Source organism: Heptranchias perlo, chromosome 11, assembly GCF_035084215.1.
Source record: "Heptranchias perlo isolate sHepPer1 chromosome 11, sHepPer1.hap1, whole genome shotgun sequence".
Lineage (NCBI taxonomy): Eukaryota > Metazoa > Chordata > Chondrichthyes > Hexanchiformes > Hexanchidae > Heptranchias > Heptranchias perlo.
In genome coordinates, this window is record NC_090335.1 from 1,358,999 (window position 1) to 1,383,754 (window position 24,756).

The window sequence follows — 24,756 nt, forward strand, 5'->3', positions numbered from 1 at the left end:
ACACACTGATCTAGATTTGACCATCTCCAACACACACTGATCTAGATTTGACCATCTCCAACACACACTGATCAAGATTTGACCATCTCCAACACATACTGATCTAGATTTGACCATCTCCAACACACTGATCTAGATTTCACCATCTCTATCACACACTGATCTAGATTTGACCATCTCCAACACACACTGATCTAGATTTGACCATCTCTATCACACACTGATCTAGATTTGACCATCTCTAACACACACTGATCTCGATTTGACCATCTCCAACACACACTGATCTAGATTTGACCATCTCTAACACACACTGATCTAGATTTGACAATCTCCAACACACACTGATCTAGATTTGACCATCTCCACACACACTGATCTAGATGTGACCATCTCCAACACACATTGATCTAGATTTGACCATCTCTAACACACACTGATCTAGATTTGACCATCTCCAACACACACTGATCTAGATTTTACCATCTCCAACACACACTGATCTAGATTTGACCATCTCTAACACACACTGATCTAGATTTGACCATCTCTAACACACACTGATCTAGATTTGACCATCTCTAACACACTGATCTAGATTTGACCATCTCCAACACACTGATCTAGATTTGACCATCTTTAACACACACTGAACTAGATTTGACCATCTCCAACACACACTGATCTAGATTTGACCATCTCCAACACACACTGATCTAGATTTGACCATCTTTAACACACACTGAACTAGATTTGACCATCTCCAACACACACTGATCTAGATTTGACCATCTCCAACACACACTGATCTAGATTTGACCATCTCCACACACACTGATCTAGATGTGACCATCTCCAACACACATTGATCTAGATTTGACCATCTCTAACACACACTGATCTAGATTTGACCATCTCCAACACACACTGATCTAGATTTTACCATCTCCAACACACACTGATCTAGATTTGACCATCTCTAACACACACTGATCTAGATTTGACCATCTCTAACACACACTGATCTAGATTTGACCATCTCTAACACACTGATCTAGATTTGACCATCTCCAACACACATTGATCTAGATTTGACCATCTTTAACACACACTGAACTAGATTTGACCATCTCCAACACACACTGATCTAGATTTGACCATCTCCAACACACACTGATCTAGATTTGACCATCTTTAACACACACTGAACTAGATTTGACCATCTCCAACACACACTGATCTAGATTTGACCATCTCCAACACACACTGATCTAGATTTGACCATCTCTAACACACACTGGTCTAGATTTGACCATCTCTAACACACACTGATCTAGATTTGACCATCTCTAACACACTGATCTAGATTTGACCATCTCCAACACACTGATCTAGATTTGACCATCTTTAACACACACTGAACTAGATTTGACCATCTCCAACACACACTGATCTAGATTTGACCATCTCCAACACACACTGATCTAGATTTGACCATCTTTAACACACACTGAACTAGATTTGACCATCTCCAACACACACTGATCTAGATTTGACCATCTCCAACACACACTGATCTAGATTTGACCATCTCCACACACACTGATCTAGATGTGACCATCTCCAACACACATTGATCTAGATTTGACCATCTCTAACACACACTGATCTAGATTTGACCATCTCCAACACACACTGATCTAGATTTTACCATCTCCAACACACACTGATCTAGATTTGACCATCTCTAACACACACTGATCTAGATTTGACCATCTCTAACACACACTGATCTAGATTTGACCATATCTAACACACTGATCTAGATTTGACCATCTCCAACACACTGATCTAGATTTGACCATCTTTAACACACACTGAACTAGATTTGACCATCTCCAACACACACTGATCTAGATTTGACCATCTCCAACACACACTGATCTAGATTTGACCATCTTTAACACACACTGAACTAGATTTGACCATCTCCAACACACACTGATCTAGATTTGACCATCTCCAACACACACTGATCTAGATTTGACGATCTCTAACACACACTGATCTAGATTTGACCATCTCTAACACACACTGATCTAGATTTGACCATCTCTAACACACTGATCTAGATTTGACCATCTCCAACACACTGATCTAGATTTGACCATCTTTAACACACACTGAACTAGATTTGACCATCTCCAACACACACTGATCTAGATTTGACCATCTCCAACACACACTGATCTAGATTTGACCATCTTTAACACACACTGAACTAGATTTGACCATCTCCAACACACACTGATCTAGATTTGACCATCTCCAACACACACTGATCTAGATTTGACCATCTTTAACACACACTGAACTAGATTTGACCATCTCCAACACACACTGATCTAGATTTGACCATCTCCAACACACACTGATCTAGATTTGACCATCTCTAACACACACTGGTCTAGATTTGACCATCTCCAACACACTGATCTAGGCTTGACACATCCTTCTTTACCCATCTCCTGTGATACACCTCCTTCTGGTGGTCTGGTCAAGAGTGGTAGAAGTGACAGAGCTCTAAGTGAGGTGTCGAGCTATGTGAGCATCCCTAGCATCTGGGGCCGCAAGATGCTCCTCACGCCCTGCGTCATGTCCTCCAGCATTCTCTTCACCATCCTCTTCCTCATCAGATGATGAGTCCTGCAGGCCTCCTTCCTCCTCCACCCCCAGTCCTCTCTGTTGAGTGATGTTACGCAGGACGCAGCACGTCACAGTGATTCTGGAGACTCTGGCTGGTGAGGATTGCAGCGAGCCCCCAGACCTGTCAAGGCACCTGAACCTCAACTTTACCATCCCAATGGCCTGCTCTGTGACGGACCTTGTGGTGATGTGGCTGCTGTCGTCCTGGAGTGGAGTGATGGGGTTCCAAAGAGGTGTCATCAGCCATGGTATAAGGGGGTATCCCTTGTCCCCAAGCAGCCATCCTGTAAGACTGGTCCCAGGGCAAAACATGGGGGGATATAAGACTGAGGTCATGGCAGCTCCCTGGGTGTCGGGCAGATACCTGCATGAACCTCTTCTTGTGGTTGCACACGAGCTGAACGTTAATGGAGTGGAATCCATTGTAGTTTACAAAGGCTGCTGGCTGGTTGGAGGTGCCCTGATATGTGTGTGCAGTCTATGGCTCCCTGCACTTGTGGAAAGCCAGCCAGAGTTGCAAACCCCAATGCTCTCTCCGTCTGACTGTTATCATCAGCTGGAATGAGATATATCGACTGTCCCTTGCAAAAGGGAGAACTTTCACCACACGGACTGCAGCGGTTCAAGAAGGCGGCTCACCACCACCTTCTCAAGGGCAATTCGGGATGGGCAATAAATGCCGGCCTCGCCAGAGACGCCCACATCCCATGAACGAGTAAAAAAAAGCACTGGTCACCTGCCTGATGCATTTGTGGGTGACTGACTGAGACTCCCTCGATCGGTCCCCCGTGACAGCCTGGGTTGAATAAAAATTGAGATGAAACTTTGGAAACCACATTGGATTGGCAACAGGCACCTCCTCTTCCTGAGGCAACATCTCCTCAGAATAAGAGCAGACTGTCATTACCTATTTCTAGAAATGAGCCTGTCTGAAAACTGCCCAGTATGGTGACTCTGCCCCTTGAAAAAGTTGAGCTGAGTAAGTTCAGTATGTCAAATACTTCACTGTTCGTTGATTGTAAACAAAATCTACAAACAATGGACTTGAAAAATTGAATGCCCTTTTCTGTTCAAGTTTTGCCTGCATTCAGAATCACAGCCCACAACGGAGGACAGAAGCTTTATTCACATTGTGGCCCCTTCACTATCAGCTCTCTGACCAGTTACCACCCAATCATAGGAACATAGGAACAGGAGGAGGCCATTCAGCCCCTCAAGTTTCTTCAGCCATTCAATCAGATCATGGCTGATCACCTTGGTTCCATATCCCTGAATTCCCTTACCCAACAGAAATCTACCAATCTCAGTTTTGAAATTTCCAATTGACCCCCAGCCTCAACAGCTTTTTGGGGGAGAGAGTTCCAGATTTCCACTACCCTTTGTGTGAAGAAGTGCTTCCTGATATCACTGAACGGCCTAGCTCTAATTTTAAGGTTATGCCCCCTTGTCCTTGACTCCCCCAACAGAGGGAATAGTTTCTCTATCTACCGTTACTATCGCAGCTCCCGGGAACACAGAGGGTTAGGGGCGGGATTGCTGTCGCCCGGGATTTTAACCCATCACTTGACCCTTCCTGCCTGTGGGGGGTGGGGGTGGGAGTTAAAATCAAGGCCAGTGACCAGATAATGTGTTTTTGGTGATGTTGGTTGAGGGATATATTTGGCCAGGACACCAGGGAGAGTTCCCCTGCTCTTCTTGGAAAAGTGGCCCCCTCCCTGTAATTGTGCCCTGATTGGAGAGCTGTGACAGTCAGTAAGAGGGAGAGGAGGCTCCAGAAACTGTCCCTGTGCATTGGAATAAACACATCCAGGGTCTGTCACTCCTTCCCCACCCTGAGGGCTAGGAGGGACACGATGTTTCAGACTCGCTCTGCCTCACAGAAGGAGCTGTTAGTCTTAACAGCAGAGCCAGGATAGTAGCTCAAACCTTGTTACTGATTGAAAGGTTTTCGAGCACAGTGTTGTACTTCATTTTACTCAGTTCATTGTCACCAATATGTATTTATTTCTGGTTTCAGCTGGTATGCGGGGCCGATAACACGAGCCAAAGCAGAGCAGCTTCTAACACAAATGGTAATCCAGTTCAAATTGTTCAAATGTTTCTTTATAGACAATTAATGAGAACAAAAAAAACTATAATCTCACAGACCAAAGTACACAGTGTTTGAACCCACTACAGTACACAGTGTTCTAACCCACTACAGTACACAGTGTTCTAACACACTACAGTACACAGTGTTCTAACACACTACAGTACACAGTGTTCAAACCCACGACAGTACACAGTGTTCTAACACACTACAGTACACAGTGTTCAAACCCACTACAGTACACAGTGTTCTAACCCACTACAGTACACAGTGTTCAAACCCACTGCAGTACACAATGTTCTAACACACTACAGTACACAGTGTTCTAACACACTACAGTACACAGTGTTCTAACACACTACAGTACACAGTGTTCAAACCCACTACAGTACACAATGTTCTAACACACCACAGGACACAGTGTTCTAACCCACTACAGTACACAGTGTTCAAACCCACTACAGTACACAGTGTTCAAACCCACTACAGTACACAGTGTTCAAACCCACGACAGGACACAATGTTCTAACACACTACAGTACACAGTGTTCTAACACACTACAGTACACAGTGTTCTAACACACTACAGTACACAGTGTTCTAACACACTACAGGACACAATGTTCCAACACACTACAGTACACAGTGTTCTAACACACTACAGCACACAGTGTTCTAACACACTACAGTACACAGTGTTCTAACACACTACAGTACACAGGGTTCTAACACACTACAGTACACAGTGTTCTAACACACTACAGTACACAGTGTTCTAACACACTACAGTACACAGTGTTCAAACCCACTACAGTACACAATGTTCCAACACACTACAGTACACAGTGTTCGAACACACTACAGTACACAATGTTCTAACACACTACAGTACACAGTGTTCTAACACACTACAGTACACAATGTTCTAACACACTACAGTACACAGTGTTCTAACCCACTACAGTACACAATGTTCCAACACACTACAGTACACAGTGTTCGAACACACTACAGTACACAATGTTCTAACACACTACAGTACACAGTGTTCTAACACACTACAGTACACAGTGTTCTAACCCACTACAGTACACAGTGTTCTAACCCACTACAGTACACAATGTTCCAACACACTACAGTACACAGTGTTCGAACACACTACAGTACACAGTGTTCTAACACACTACAGTACACAGTGTTCAAACCAACTACAGTACACAATGTTCCAACACACTACAGTACACAGTGTTCTAACACACTACAGTACACAGTGTTCTAACCCACTACAGTACACAGTGTTCTAACACACTACAGTACACAGGGTTCTAACACACTACAGTACACAGTGTTCTAACACACTACAGTACACAGTGTTCTAACACACTACAGTACACAGTGTTCAAACCCACTACAGTACACAATGTTCCAACACACTACAGTACACAGTGTTCGAACACACTACAGTACACAATGTTCTAACACACTACAGTACACAATGTTCTAACACACTACAGCACACAGTGTTCAAACCCACTGCAGTACACAATGTTCTAACACACCACAGGACACAGTGTTCTAACACACTACAGTACACAGTGTTCTAACACACTACAGTACACAGTGTTCTAACCCACTACAGTACACAGTGTTCTAACACACTACAGTACACAGTGTTCTAACACACTACAGTACACAGTGTTCAAACCCACTACATTACACAGTGTTCTAACCCACTACAGTACACAGTGTTCTAACCCACTACAGTACACAGTGTTCTAACCCACTACAGTACACAGTGTTCAAACCCACTGCAGTACACAGTGTTCTAACACACTACAGTACACAGTGTTCTAACCCACTACAGTACACAGTGTTCTAACACACTACAGTACACAGTGTTCTAACACACTACAGTACACAGTGTTCAAATCCACTGCAGTACACAATGTTCTAACACACCACAGTACACAGTGTTCTAACCCACTACAGTACACAGTGTTCAAACCCACTACAGTACACAGTGTTCAAACCCACTACAGTACACAGTGTTCTAACACACTACAGTACACAATGTTCTAACACACTACAGTACACAGTGTTCAAACCCACTACAGTACACAGTGTTCTAACACACTACAGTACACAGTGTTCTAACACACTACAGTACAGAGTGTTCAAACCCACTACAGTACAGAGTGTTCTAACACACTACAGTACACAGTGTTCTAACCCACTACAGTACACAGTGTTCTAACACACTTCAGTACACATGTTCAAACCCACTACAGTACACAGTGTTCTAACACACTACAGTACACAGTGTTCTAACACACTTCAGTACACAGTGTTCAAACCCACTACAGTACACAGTGTTCTAACACACAACAGTACACAGTGTTCTAACACACTACAGTACACAGTGTTCTAACCCACTACAGTACACAGTGTTCTAACCCACTACAGTATACAGTGTTCGAACACACTACAGTACACAGTGTTCTAACCCACTACAGTATACAGTGTTCGAACACACTACAGTACACAGTGTTCTCACCCACTACAGTATACAGTGTTCGAACACACTACAGTACACAGTGTTCTAACCCACTACAGTATACAGTGTTCTAGCACACTACAATACACAGTGTTCTAACCCACTACAGTATACAGTGTTCGAACACACTACAGTACACAGTGTTCTAACCCACTACAATACACAGTGTTCTAACATACTAGAGTACACAGTGTTCAAACCCACTACAATACACAGTGTTCTAACACACTACAATACACAGTGTTCTAACACACTACAGTACACAGTGTTCTAACCCACTACAGTACACAGTGATATAACCCACTACAGTACACAGTGTTCTAACACACTACAGTACACAGTGTTCTAACCCACTACAGTACACAGTGTTCTAACACACTACAATACACAGTGTTCCAACACACTACAGTACACAGTGTTCTAACACACTACAGTACACAGTGTTCTAACCCACTACAATACACAGTGTTCAAACCCACTACAGTACACAGTGTTCCAACCCACTACAGTGCACAGTGTTCTAACCCACTACAGGACACAGTGTTCTAACACACTACAGTACACAGTGTTCTAACCCACTACAGTACACAGTGTTCTAACACACTACAGTACACAGTGTTCTAACACACTACAGTACACAGTGTTCAAACCCACTACAGTACACAGTGTTCTAACCCACTACAGTACACAGTGTTCTAACCCACTACAGTATACAGTGTTCGAACACACTACAGTACACAGTGTTCAAACCCACTACAGTACACAGTGTTCTAACCCACTACAGTACACAGTGTTCTAACCCACTACATTATACAGTGTTCGAACACACTACAGTACACAGTGTTCAAACCCACTACAGTATACAGTGTTCTAACACACTACAGTACACAGTGTTCTAACCCACTACAGTATACAGTGTTCTAGCACACTACAATACACAGTGTTCTAACCCACTACAGTATACAGTGTTCGAACACACTACAGTACACAGTGTTCTAACCCACTACAATACACAGTGTTCTAACATACTAGAGTACACAGTGTTCAAACCCACTACAATACACAGTGTTCTAACACACTACAATACAGAGTGTTCTAACATACTACAGTACACAGTGTTCAAACCCACTACAGTACACAGTGATATAACCCACTACAGTACACAGTGTTCCAACACACTACAGTACACAGTGTTCTAACACACTACAATACAGAGTGTTCTAACACACTACAGTACACAGTGTTCTAACCCACTACAGTACACAGTGATATAACCCACTACAGTACACAGTGTTCTAACACACTACAGTACACAGTGTTCTAACACACTACAATACAGAGTGTTCTAACACACTACAGTACACAGTGTTCTAACCCACTACAGTACACAGTGATATAACCCACTACAGTACACAGTGTTCTAACACACTACAGTACACAGTGTTCTAACCCACTACAGTACACAGTGTTCTAACACACTACAATACACAGTGTTCCAACACACTACAGTACACAGTGTTCTAACACACTACAGTACACAGTGTTCTAACCCACTACAATACACAGTGTTCAAACCCACTACAGTACACAGTGTTCTAACCCACTACAGTACACAGTGTTCTAACCCACTACAGTACACAGTGTTCAAACCCACTACAGTACACAGTGTTCAAACCCACTACAGTACACATTGTTCTAACCCACTACAGTACACAGTGTTCTAACACACTACAGTACACAGTGTTCAAACCCACTACAGTGCACAGTGTTCTAACACACTACAATACACAGTGTTCTAACCCACTACAGTACACAGTGTTCAAACCCACTACAGTACACAGTGTTCAAACCCACTACAGTACACAGTGTTCAAACCCACTACAGTACACAGTGTTCTAACACACTACAGTACACAGTGTTCAAACCCACTACAGTGCACAGTGTTCTAACAAACTACAATACACAGTATTCTAACCCACTACAGTACACAGTGTTCAAACCCACTACAGTACACAGTGTTCAAACCCACTACAGTACACAGTGTTCAAACCCACTACAGTACACAGTGTTCTAACACACTACAGTACACAGTGTTCAAACCCACTACAGTGCACAGTGTTCTAACACACTACAATACACAGTGTTCTAACACACTACAGTACAAAGTGTTCAAACCCACTACAGTACACAGTGTTCTAACCCACTACAGTACACAGTGTTCTAACACACTACTGTACACAGTGTTCAAACACACTACAATACACAGTGTTCTAATACACTACAGTACACAGTGTTCGAACCCACTACATTACACAATGTTCTAACACACTACAGTACACAGTGTTCAAACACACTACAATACAAGTGTTCAAACCCACTACAGTACACAGTGTTCTAACCCACGACAGTACACAGTGTTCAAACCCACTACAGTACACAGTGTTCTAACACACTACAGTACACAGTGTTCTAACCCACTACAGTACACAGTGTTCTAACACACTACAGTACACAGTGTTCAAACCCACTACAGTACACAGTGTTCAAACCCACTACAGTACACAGTGTTCTAACACACTACAGTACACAGTGTTCAAACCCACGACAGTACACAGTGTTCTAACCCACTACAGTACACAGTGTTCTAACACACTACAGTACACAGTGTTCAAACCCACTACAGTACACAGTGTTCAAACCCACTACAGTACACAGTGTTCAAACCCACTACAGTACACAGTGTTCTAACACACTACAGTACACAGTGTTCAAACCCACTACAGTACACAGTGATCTAACACACTACAGTACACAGTGTTCTAACCCACTACAGTACACAGTGTTCTCACCCACTACAGTACACAGTGTTCTAACCCACGACAGTACACAGTGTTCTAACACACTACAGTACACAGTGTTCTAACACACTACAGTACACAGTGTTCGAACACACTACAGTACACAGTGTTCTAACCCACTACAGTATATAGTGTTCGAAAACACTACAGTACACAGTGTTCTCACCCACTACAGTATACAGTGTTCTAACACACTACAATACACAGTGATATAACCCACTACAGTACACAGTGTTCGAACACACTACAGTACACAGTGTTCTAACCCACTACAGTACACAGTGTTCTAACACACTACAATGCACAGTGTTCTAACACACTACAGTACACAGTGTTCTAACACACTACAGTACACAGTGTTCTAACCCACTACAATACACAGTGTTCAAACCCACTACAGTACACAGTGTTCCAACCCACTACAGTACACAGTGTTCTAACACACTACAGTACACAGTGTTCTAACACACTACAGTACACAGTGTTCTAACACACTACAGTACACAGTGTTCTAACACACTACAGTACACAGTGTTCTAACACACTACAGTACACAGTGTTCTAACACACTACAGTACACAGTGTTCTAACCCACTACAATACACAGTGTTCAAACCCACTACAGTACACAATGTTCTAACCCACTACAGTACACAGTGTTCTAACCCACTACAGTACACAGTGATATAACCCACTACAGTACACAGTGTTCTAACACACTACAGTACACAGTGTTCTAACACACTACAATACAGAGTGTTCTAACACACTACAGTACACAGTGTTCTAACCCACTACAGTACACAGTGATATAACCCACTACAGTACACAGTGTTCTAACACACTACAGTACACAGTGTTCTAACCCACTACAGTACACAGTGTTCTAACACACTACAATACACAGTGTTCCAACACACTACAGTACACAGTGTTCTAACACACTACAGTACACAGTGTTCTAACCCACTACAATACACAGTGTTCAAACCCACTACAGTACACAGTGTTCTAACCCACTACAGTACACAGTGTTCTAACCCACTACAGTACACAGTGTTCAAACCCACTACAGTACACAGTGTTCAAACCCACTACAGTACACATTGTTCTAACCCACTACAGTACACAGTGTTCTAACACACTACAGTACACAGTGTTCAAACCCACTACAGTGCACAGTGTTCTAACACACTACAATACACAGTGTTCTAACCCACTACAGTACACAGTGTTCAAACCCACTACAGTACACAGTGTTCAAACCCACTACAGTACACAGTGTTCAAACCCACTACAGTACACAGTGTTCTAACACACTACAGTACACAGTGTTCAAACCCACTACAGTGCACAGTGTTCTAACAAACTACAATACACAGTATTCTAACCCACTACAGTACACAGTGTTCAAACCCACTACAGTACACAGTGTTCAAACCCACTACAGTACACAGTGTTCAAACCCACTACAGTACACAGTGTTCTAACACACTACAGTACACAGTGTTCAAACCCACTACAGTGCACAGTGTTCTAACACACTACAATACACAGTGTTCTAACACACTACAGTACACAGTGTTCAAACCCACTACAGTACACAGTGTTCTAACCCACTACAGTACACAGTGTTCTAACACACTACTGTACACAGTGTTCAAACACACTACAATACACAGTGTTCTAACACACTACAGTACACAGTGTTCAAACCCACTACAGTACACAATGTTCTAACACACTACAGTACACAGTGTTCAAACACACTACAATACAAGTGTTCAAACCCACTACAGGACACAGTGTTCTAACCCACTACAGTACACAGTGTTCTAACCCACTACAGTACACAGTGTTCAAACCCACTACAGTACACAGTGTTCTAACCCACTACAGTACACAGTGTTCAAACCCACTACAGTACACAGTGTTCTAACACACTACAGTACACAGTGTTCTAACCCACTACAGTACACAGTGTTCAAACCCACTACAGTACACAGTGTTCTAACACACTACAGTACACAGTGTTCTAACACACTACAGTACACAGTGTTCAAACCCACTACAGTACACAGTGTTCTAACACACTACAGTACACAGTGTTCTAACCCACTACAGTACACAGTGTTCTCACCCACTACAGTACACAGTGTTCTAACCCACGACAGTACACAGTGTTCTAACACACTACAGTACACAGTGTTCTAACACACTACAGTACACAGTGTTCGAACACACTACAGTACACAGTGTTCTAACCCACTACAGTATATAGTGTTCGAAAACACTACAGTACACAGTGTTCTCACCCACTACAGTATACAGTGTTCTAACACACTACAATACACAGTGATATAACCCACTACAGTACACAGTGTTCGAACACACTACAGTACACAGTGTTCTAACCCACTACAGTACACAGTGTTCTAACACACTACAATGCACAGTGTTCTAACACACTACAGTACACAGTGTTCTAACACACTACAGTACACAGTGTTCTAACCCACTACAATACACAGTGTTCAAACCCACTACAGTACACAGTGTTCCAACCCACTACAGTACACAGTGTTCTAACACACTACAGTACACAGTGTTCTAACACACTACAGTACACAGTGTTCTAACACACTACAGTACACAGTGTTCTAACACACTACAGTACACAGTGTTCTAACACACTACAGTACACAGTGTTCTAACACACTACAGTACACAGTGTTCTAACCCACTACAATACACAGTGTTCAAACCCACTACAGTACACAATGTTCTAACCCACTACAGTACACAGTGTTCTAACCCACTACAGTACACAGTGTTCTACCACACTACAGTGCACAGTGTTCTAACCCACTACAGTACACAGTGTTCTAACACACTACAGTACACAGTGTTCTAACACACTACAGTGCACAGTGTTCTAACGCACTACAGTACACAGTGTTCTAACCCACTACAGTACACAGTGTTCAAACCCACTACAGTACACAGTGTTCAAACCCACTACAGTACACAGTGTTCTAACCCACTACAGTACGCAGTGTTCTAACACACTACAGTACACAGTGTTCAAACCCACTACAGTGCACAGTGTTCTAACACACTACAATACACAGTGTTCTAACACACTACAGTACACAGTGTTCTAACACACCACAGTACACTGTGCTCAAACCCACTACAGTACACAGTGTTCTAACACACTACAATACACAGTGTTCAAACCCACTACAGTACACAGTGTTCAAACCCACTACAGTACACAGTGTTCTAACACACTACAATACACAGTGTTCTAACACACTACAGTACACAGTGTTCGAACGCACTGCAGCACACAGTGTTCTAACACACTACAGTACACAGTGTTCAAACCCACTACAGCACACAGTGTTCAAACCCACTACAGTACACAGTGTTCTAACACACTACAGTACACAGTGTTCTAACACACTACAGTACACAGTGTTCAAACCCACTACAGTACACAGTGTTCAAACCCACTACAGCACACAGTGTTCAAACCCACTAGAATACACAGTGTTCAAACCCACTACAGTACACAGTGTTCTAACACACTACAATACACAGTGTTCTAACCCACTACAGTACACAGTGTTCTAACACACTACAGCACACAGTGTTCAAACCCACTACAGTACACAGTGTTCTAACACACTACAGTACACAGTGTTCGAACACACTACAGTACACAGTGTTCCAACACACTACAGTACACAGTGTTCAAACCCACTACAGTACACAGTGTTCTAACACACTACAATACACAATGTTCAAACCCACTACAGTACACAGTGTTCAAACACACTACAGTACACAGTGTTCTAACCCACTACAGTACACAGTGTTCTAACACACTACAGTACACAGTGTTCAAACACACTACAATACACAGTGTTCTAACACACTACAGTACACAGTGTTCGAACCCACTACAGTACACAATGTTCTAACACACTACAGTACACAGTGTTCAAACACACTACAATACAAGTGTTCAAACCCACTACAGTACACAGTGTTCCAACACACTACAGTACACAGTGTTCAAACCCACTACAGTACACAGTGTTCTAACACACTACAATACACAGTGTTCAAACCCACTACAGTACACAGTGTTCAAACACACTACAGTACACAGTGTTCTAACCCACTACAGTACACAGTGTTCTAACACACTACAGTGCACAGTGTTCAAACACACTACAATACACAGTGTTCTAACACACTACAGTACACAGTGTTCAAACACACGACAATACACAGTGTTCTAACACACTACAGTACACAGTGTTCTAACCCACTACAGTACACAGTGTTCTAACACACTACAGTACACAGTGTTCTAACCCACTACAGTACACAGTGTTCTAACCCACTACAGTACACAGTGTTCTAACACACTACAGTACACAGTGTTCTAACACACTACAGTACACAGTGTTCAAACCCACTACAGTACACAGTGTTCTAACCCACTACAGTACACAGTGTTCTAACACACTACAGTACACACAGTGTTCAAACCCACTACAGTACACAGTGTTCTAACACACTACAGTACACAGTGTTCTAACACACTACAGTACACAGTGTTCAAATGCACTACAGTACACAGTGTTCTAACCCACTACAGTACACAGTGTTCTAACACACTGCAGTACACAGTGTTCTAACCCACTACAATACACAGTGTATTAACACACTACAGTACAGAGTGTTCAAACCCACTACAGTACACAGTGTTCAAACACACTACAGTACACAGTGTTCTAACACAATACAGTACACAGTGTTCTAACACACTACAGTACACAGTGTTCTAACCCACTACAGTACACAGTGTTCTAACACACTACAGTACACAGTGTTCTAACCCACTACAGTACACAGTGTTCTAACACACTACAGTACAGAGTGTTCAAACCCACTACAGCACACAGTGTTCTAACACACTACAGGACACAGTGTTCTAACACACTACAGTACACAGTGTTCTAACACACTACAGTACACAGTGTTCTAACCCACTACAGTACACAGTGTTCAAACACACTTCAGTACACAGTGTTCAAACCCACTACAGTACACAGTGTTCAAACCCACTACAGTACACAGTGTTCAAACCCACTACAGTACACACTGTTCTAACACACTACAGTACACAGTGTTCTAACACACTACAGTACAGAGTGTTCAAACCCACTACAGTACAGAGTGTTCTAACCCACTACAGTACACAGTGTTCTAACACACTACAGTACACAGTGTTCTAACCCACTACAGTACACAGTGTTCTAACACACTTCAGTACACAGTGTTCAAACCCACGACAGTACACAGTGTTCTAACACACTTCAGTACACAGTGTTCAAACCCACTACAGTACACAGTGTTCTAACACACTACAGTACACAGTGTTCTAACACACTACAGTACACAGTGTTCAAACCCACTACAGTACACAGTGTTCTAACACACTACAGTACACAGTGTTCTAACACACTACAGTACAGAGTGTTCTAACACACTACAGTACAGAGTGTTCAAACCCACTACAGTACACAGTGTTCTAACACACTACAGTACACAGTGTTCTAACCCACAACAGTACACAGTGTTCTAACACACCACAGTACACAGTGTTCAAACCCACTACAGTACACAGTGTTCTAACCCACAACAGTACACAGTGTTCTAACCCACTACAGTACACAGTGTTCTAACACACTACAGTACACAGTGTTCTAACACACTTCAGTACACAGTGTTCAAACCCACTGCAGTACAGAGTGTTCTAACACACTACAGTACACAGTGTTCAAACCCACTACAGTACACAGTGTTCAAACACACTACAGTACACAGTGTTCTAACCCACTACAGTACACAGTGTTCAAACACACTACAGTACACAGTGTTCAAACACACTACAGTACACAGTGTTCTAACCCACTACAGTACACAGTGTTGTAACACACTACAGTACACAGTGTTCTAACCCACTACAGTACACAGTGTTCAAACCCACTGCAGTACAGAGTGTTCTAACACACTACAGTACAGAGTGTTCTAACCCACTACAGTACACAGTGTTCTAACACACTACAATACACAGTGTTCTAACACACTACAGTACACAGTGTTCTAACCCACTACAGTACACAGTGTTCTAACCCACTACAGTACACAGTGTTCTAACACACTGCAGTACACAGTGTTCAAACCCACTACAGTACACAGTGTTCAAACCCACTACAGTACACAGTGTTCTAACACACTACAGTACACAGTGTTCTAACCCACTACAGTACACAGTGTTCTAACCCACTACAGTACACAATGTTCTAACACACTACAGCACACAGTGTTCTAACCCACTACAGTACACAGTGTTCTAACACACTACAGTACACAGTGTTCTAACCCACTACAGTACACAGTGTTCTAACCCACTACAGTACACAGTGTTCAAACCCACTACAGTACACAGTGTTCTAACCCACTACAGTACAGAGTGTTCTAACACACTAGAGTACACAGTGTTCAAACCCACTACAGTAAACAGTGTTCAAACCCACTACAGTACACAGTGTTCAAACCCACTACAGTACACAGTGTTCTAACACACTACAGTGCACAGTGTTCTAACCCACTACAGTACACAGTGTTCTAACCCACTACAGGACACAGTGTTCTAACACACTACAGTACACAGTGTTCAAACCCACTACAGTACACAGTGTTCTAACACACTACAGTGCACAGTGTTCTAACACACTACAGTACACAGTGTTCAAACCCACTACAGTACACAGTGTTCTAACACACTACAATACACAGTGTTCAAACCCACTACAGTACACAGTGTTCAAACCCACTACAGTACACAGTGTTCTAACACACTACAGTACACAGTGTTCAAACCCACTACAGTACACAGTGTTCTAACACACTACAGTACACAGTGTTCTAACCCACTACAGTACACAGTGTTCAAACCCACTGCAGTACACAATGTTCTAACACACCACAGTACACAGTGTTCAAACCCACTGCAGTGCACAATGTTCTAACACACCACAGTACACAGTGTTCTAACACACTACAGCACACAGTGTTCTAACACACTACAGTACACAGTGTTCTAACACACTACAGTACACAGTGTTCAAACCCACTGCAGTACACAGTGTTCTAACACACTACAGTACACAGTGTTCTAACACACTACAGCACACAGTGTTCTAACACACTACAGTACACAGTGTTCTAACACACTACAGTACACAGTGTTCAAACCCACTGCAGTACACAGTGTTCTAACACACTACAGTACACAGTGTTCTAACACACTATAGTACACAGTGTTCAAACCCACTGCAGTACACATTGTTCTAACACACTACAGTACACAATGTTCTAACACACTACAGTACACAATGTTCTAACACACTACAGTACACAATGTTCTAACACACTACAGTACACAGTGTTCTAACACACTACAGTACACTGTGTTCTAACACACTACAGTACACAGTGTTCTAACACACTACAGCACACAGTGTTCAAACACACTACAGTACACAGTGTTCTAACACACGACAGTACACAGTGTTCTAACACACTACAGTACACAGTGTTCAAACCCACTGCAGTACACAATGTTCTAACACACCACAGTACACAGTGTTCAAACCCACTGCAGTACACAATGTTCTAACACACCACAGTACACAGTGTTCTAACACACTACAGTACACAGTGTTCTAACACACTACAGTACACAGTGTTCTAACACACTACAGTACACAGTGTTCTAACACACTGCAGTACATAGTGTTCTAACACACTACAGTACACAGTGTTCTAACCCACTACAGTACACAATGTTCGAACACACTACAGTACACAGTGTTCTAACACACTACAGCACACAGTGTTCAAACCCACTGCAGTACACAATGTTCGAACACACTACAGTACACAGTGTTCAAACCCACTACAGTACACAGTGTTCTAACCCACTACAGTACACAGTGTTCTAACCCACTACAGTACACAATGTTCGAACACACTACAGTATACAGTGTTCTAACCCACTACAGTACACAGTGTTCTAACCCACTACGGTACACAGTGTTCAAACCCACTACAGTACACAGTGTTCTAACCCACTACAGTACACGGTGTTCTAACACACTACAATACACAGTGTTCTAACACACTACAGTACACAGTGTTCTAACCCACGACAGTACACAGTGTTCAAACCCACTACAGTACACAGTGTTCTAACCCACTGCAGTACACAGTGTTCTAACCCACTACAGTACACAGTGTTCTAACACACTACAATACACAGTGTTCTAACCCACTACAGTACACAGTGTTCTAACACACTACAGTACACAGTGTTCTAACCCACTACAGTACACAGTGTTCTAACCCACTACAGTACACAGTGTTCTAACACACTACAATACACAGTGTTCTAACACACTACAGTACACAGTGTTCTAACACACTACAGTACACAGTGTTCTAACACACTACAATACACAGTGTTCTAACCCACTACAGTACACAGTGTTCTAACACACTACAGTACACAGTGTTCTAACCCACTACAGTACACAGTGTTCTAACCCACTACAGTACACAGTGTTCTAACACACTACAATACACAGTGTTCTAACCCACTACAGTACACAGTGTTCTAACCCACTACAATACACAGTGTTCTAACACACTACAATACACAGTGTTCTAACACACTACAGTACACAGTGTTCTAACACACTACAGTACACAGTGTTCTAACCCACTACAGTACACAGTGTTCTAACCCACTACAGTACACAGTGTTCTAACACACTACAATACACAGTGTTCTAACACACTACAGTACACAGTGTTCTAACCCACTACAGTACACAGTGTTCAAAGCCACTACAGTACACTGTGTTCTAACCCACTACAGTACACAGTGTTCTAACACACTACAGTACACAGTGTTCAAACCCACTACAGTATACAGTGTTCCAACCCACTACAGTATACAGTGTTCTAACACACTACAGTATACAGTGTTCGAACACACTACAGTACACAGTGTTCTAACACACTACAGTATACAGTGTTCTAACCCACTACAGTACACAGTGTTCTAACCCACTACAGTATACAGTGTTCGAACACACTACAGTACACAGTGTTCTAACCCACTACAGTATACAGTGTTCTAACCCACTACAGTATACAGTGTTCAAACACACTACAGTACACAGTGTTCTAACACACTACAGTACACAGTGTTCTAACCCACTACAGTACACAGTGTTCTAACACACTACAGTACACAGTGTTCAAACCCACTACAGTACACAGTGTTCTAACCCACAACAGTACACAGTGTTCTAACACACTACAGTACACAGTGTTCAAACCCACTGCAGTAAACAATGTCCTAACACACTACAGTACACAGTGTTCTAACACACTTCAGTACACAGTGTTCAAACCCACTGCAGTACAGAGTGTTCTAACACACTACAGTACACAGTGTTCTAACACACTACAGTACAGAGTGTTCAAACCCACTACAGTACACAGTGTTCTAACCCACTACAGTACACAGTGTTCAAACACACTACAGTACACAGTGTTCTAACCCACTACAGTACACAGTGTTCTAACCCACTACAGTACACAGTGTTCTAACACACTACAGTACACAGTGTTCAAAGCCACTACAGTACACAGTGTTCTAACACACTACAGTACACAGTGTTCAAAGCCACTACAGTACACAGTGTTCTAACCCACTACAGTACACAATGTTCTAACACACTACAGTACACAGTGTTCTAACCCACTACAGTACACAGTGTTCTAACCCACTACAGTACACAGTGTTCTAACCCACTACAGTACACAGTGTTCTAACACACTACAGTACACAGTGTTCTAACACACTACAGTACAGAGTGTTCTAACACACTAGAGTACACAGTGTTCAAACCCACTACAGTAAACAGTGTTCAAACCCACTACAGTACACAGTGTTCTAACACACTACAGTACACAATGTTCTAACACACTACAGCACACAGTGTTCTAACCCACTACAGTACACAGTGTTCTAACACACTACAGTACACAGTGTTCTAACCCACTACAGTACACAGTGTTCTAACCCACTACAGTACACAGTGTTCAAACCCACTACAGTACACAGTGTTCTAACCCACTACAGTACAGAGTGTTCTAACACACTAGAGTACACAGTGTTCAAACCCACTACAGTAAACAGTGTTCAAACCCACTACAGTACACAGTGTTCAAACCCACTACAGTACACAGTGTTCTAACACACTACAGTGCACAGTGTTCTAACCCACTACAGTACACAGTGTTCAAACCCACTACAGTACACAGTGTTCTAACACACTACAATACACAGTGTTCAAACCCACTACAGTACACAGTGTTCAAACCCACTACAGTACACAGTGTTCTAACACACTACAATACACAGTGTTCTAACCCACTACAGTACACAGTGTTCTAACCCACTACAGTACACAGTGTTCTAACACACTACAGTACACAGTGTTCTAACACACTGCAGTACACAGTGTTCAAACCCACTACAGTACACAGTGTTCTAACACACTACAATACACAGTGTTCAAAGCCACTACAGCACACAGTGTTCAAACCCACTACAGTACACAGTGTTCAAACCCACTTCAGTACACAGTGTTCAAACACACTACAGTACACAGTGTTCAAACACACTGCAGTACACAGTGTTCAAACCCACGACAGTACACAGTGTTCTAACACACTACAGTACACAGTGTTCAAACCCACTACAGGACACAGTGTTCTAACACACTACAATACACAGTGTTCTAACACACAACAGTACACTGTCTTCTAACACACTACAGTACACAGTGTTCTAACACACTACAGCACACATTGTTCAAACACACTACAGTACACAGTGTTCTAACACATTACAGTACACAGTGTTCTAACACACTACAGTGCACAGTGTTCAAACCCACTGCAGTACACAATGTTCTAACACACCACAGTACACAGTGTTCAAACCCACTGCAGTGCACAATGTTCTAACACACCACAGTACACAGTGTTCTAACACACTACAGTACACAGTGTTCTAACACACTACAGCACACAGTGTTCTAACACACTACAGTACACAGTGTTCAAACCCACTACAGTACACAGTGTTCAAACCCACTGCAGTACACAGTGTTCTAACACACTACAGTACACAGTGTTCAAACCCACTGCAGTACACAGTGTTCTAACACACTACAGTACACAGTGTTCTAACACACTACAGTACACAGTGTTCTAACACACTATAGTACACAGTGTTCAAACCCACTGCAGTACACATTGTTCTAACACACTACAGTACACAATGTTCTAACACACTACAGTACACAGTGTTCTAACACACTAGAGTACACAATGTTCTAACACACTACAGTACACAGTGTTCTAACACACTACAGTACACTGTGTTCTAACACACTACAGTACACAGTGTTCTAACACACTACAGCACACAGTGTTCAAACACACTACAGTACACAGTGTTCTAACACACGACAGTACACAGAGTTCTAACACACTACAGTACACAGTGTTCAAACCCACTGCAGCACACAATGTTCTAACACACCACAGTACACAGTGTTCTAACACACTACAGTACACAGTGTTCTAACACACTACAGTACACAGTGTTCTAACACACTACAGTACACAGTGTTCTAACACACTACAGTACACAGTGTTCTAACACACTACAGTACACAGTGTTCTAACCCACTACAGTACACAGTGTTCTAACACACTACAGTACTCAGTGTTCAAACCCACTACAGTACACAGTGTTCTAACCCACTACAGTACACAGTGTTCTAACCCACTACAGTACACAATGTTCGAACACACTACAGTACACAGTGTTCAAACCCACGACAGTACACAGTGTTCTAACCCACTACAGTACACGGTGTTCTAACACACTACAATACACAGTGTTCTAACACACTACAGTACACAGTGTTCGAACCCACTACAGTACACAGTGTTCAAACCCACTACAGTACACAGTGTTCTAACCCACTACAGTACACAGTGTTCTAACCCACTGCAGTACACAGTGTTCTAACCCACTACAATACACAGTGTTCTAACCCACTACAGTACACAGTGTTCTAACACACTACAATACACAGTGTTCTAACACACTACAGTACACAGTGTTCTAACCCACTACAGTACACAGTGTTCAAACCCACTACAGTACACAGTGTTCTAACCCACTACAGTACACAGTGTTCTCACACACTACAGTACACAGTGTTCTAACACACTACAGTACACAGTGTTCAAACCCACTGCAGTACACAATGTTCAAACACACTACAGTACAAAGTGTTCTAACCCACTGCAGTACACAGTGTTCTAACCCACTACAGTATACAGTGTTCGAACACACTACAATACAGAGAGTTCTAACCCACTACAGTACACAGTGTTCTAACACACTACAGTACACAGTGTTCAAACCCACTACAGTATACAGTGTTCTAACCCACTACAGTATACAGTGTTCTAACACACTACAGTATACAGTGTTCGAACACACTACAGTACACAGTGTTCTAACACACTACAGTATACAGTGTTCTAACCCACTACAGTACACAGTGTTCTAACCCACTACAGTATACAGTGTTCGAACACACTACAGTACACAGTGTTCTAACCCACTACAGTATACAGTGTTCTAACCCACTACAGTATACAGTGTTCAAACACACTACAGTACACAGTGTTCTAACCCACAACAGTACACAGTGTTCTAACACACCACAGTACACAGTGTTCAAACCCACTACAGTACACAGTGTTCTAACCCACAACAGTACACAGTGTTCTAACACACTACAGTACACAGTGTTCAAACCCACTGCAGTAAACAATGTCCTAACACACTACAGTACACAGTGTTCTAACACACTTCAGTACACAGTGTTCAAACCCACTGCAGTACAGAGTGTTCTAACACACTACAGTACACAGTGTTCTAACACACTACAGTACAGAGTGTTCAAACCCACTACAGTACACAGTGTTCTAACCCACTACAGTACACAGTGTTCAAACACACTACAGTACACAGTGTTCTAACCCACTACAGTACACAGTGTTCTAACACACTACAGTACACAGTGTTCCAACACACTACAGTACACAGTGTTCTAACACACTACAGTACACAGTGTTCCAACACACTACAGTACACAGTGTTCTAACACACTACAGTACAGAGTGTTCAAACCCACTACAGTACACAGTGTTCTAACCCACTACAGTACACAGTGTTCAAACACACTACAGTACACAGTGTTCTAACCCACTACAGTACACAGTGTTCAAACACACTACAGTACACAGTGTTCTAACCCACTACAGTACACAGTGTTCTAACACATTACAGTACACAGTGTTCTAACCCACTACAGTACACAGTGTTCAAACCCACGACAGTACACAGTGTTCAAACCCACTACAGTACAGAGTGTTCTAACACACTACAGTACACAGTGTTCTAACCCACGACAGTACACAATGTTCTAACACACTACAGTACACAGTGTTCTAACCCACTACAGTACACAGTGTTCTAACCCACTACAGTACACAGTGTTCTAACACACTACAGTACACAATGTTCTAACACACTACAGCACACAGTGTTCTAACCCACTACAGTACACAGTGTTCTAACACACTACAGTACACAGTGTTCTAACCCACTACAGTACACAGTGTTCTAACCCACTACAGTACACAGTGTTCAAACCCACTACAGTACACAGTGTTCTAACCCACTACAGTACAGACTGTTCTAACACACTAGAGTACACAGTGTTCAAACCCACTACAGGAAACAGTGTTCAAACCCACTACAGTACACAGTGTTCAAACCCACTACAGTACACAGTGTTCTAACACACTACAGTGCACAGTGTTCTAACCCACTACAGTACACAGTGTTCAAACCCACTACAGTACACAGTGTTCTAACACACTACAATACACAGTGTTCAAACCCACGACAGTACACAGTGTTCAAACCCACTACAGTACACAGTGTTCTAACACACTACAATACACAGTGTTCTAACCCACTACAGTACACAGTGTTCTAACCCACTACAGTACACAGTGTTCTAACACACTACAGTACACAGTGTTCTAACACACTGCAGTACACAGTGTTCAAACCCACTACAGTACACAGTGTTCTAACACACTACAATACACAGTGTTCAAACCCACTACAGCACACAGTGTTCAAACCCACTACAGTACACAGTGTTCTAACACACGACAATACACAGTGTTCTAACACACTACAGTACACAGTGTTCTAACACACTACA

The 24,756-nt window shown here is 42.4% G+C and overlaps 1 protein-coding gene across 1 annotated transcript in view; it reads left to right on the forward strand.

The window, feature by feature from the left end:
• Nucleotides 1–24,756, forward strand: part of LOC137327530 (tyrosine-protein kinase BTK-like) — a 384,163-nt gene that overhangs the window by 165,643 nt on the left and 193,764 nt on the right. The window contains exon 4 of the mRNA XM_067993431.1: nt 4,724–4,778. Within this exon, the coding sequence (XP_067849532.1) occupies nt 4,724–4,778 (55 nt within the window). The remainder of the gene's footprint in view (nt 1–4,723; nt 4,779–24,756) is intronic.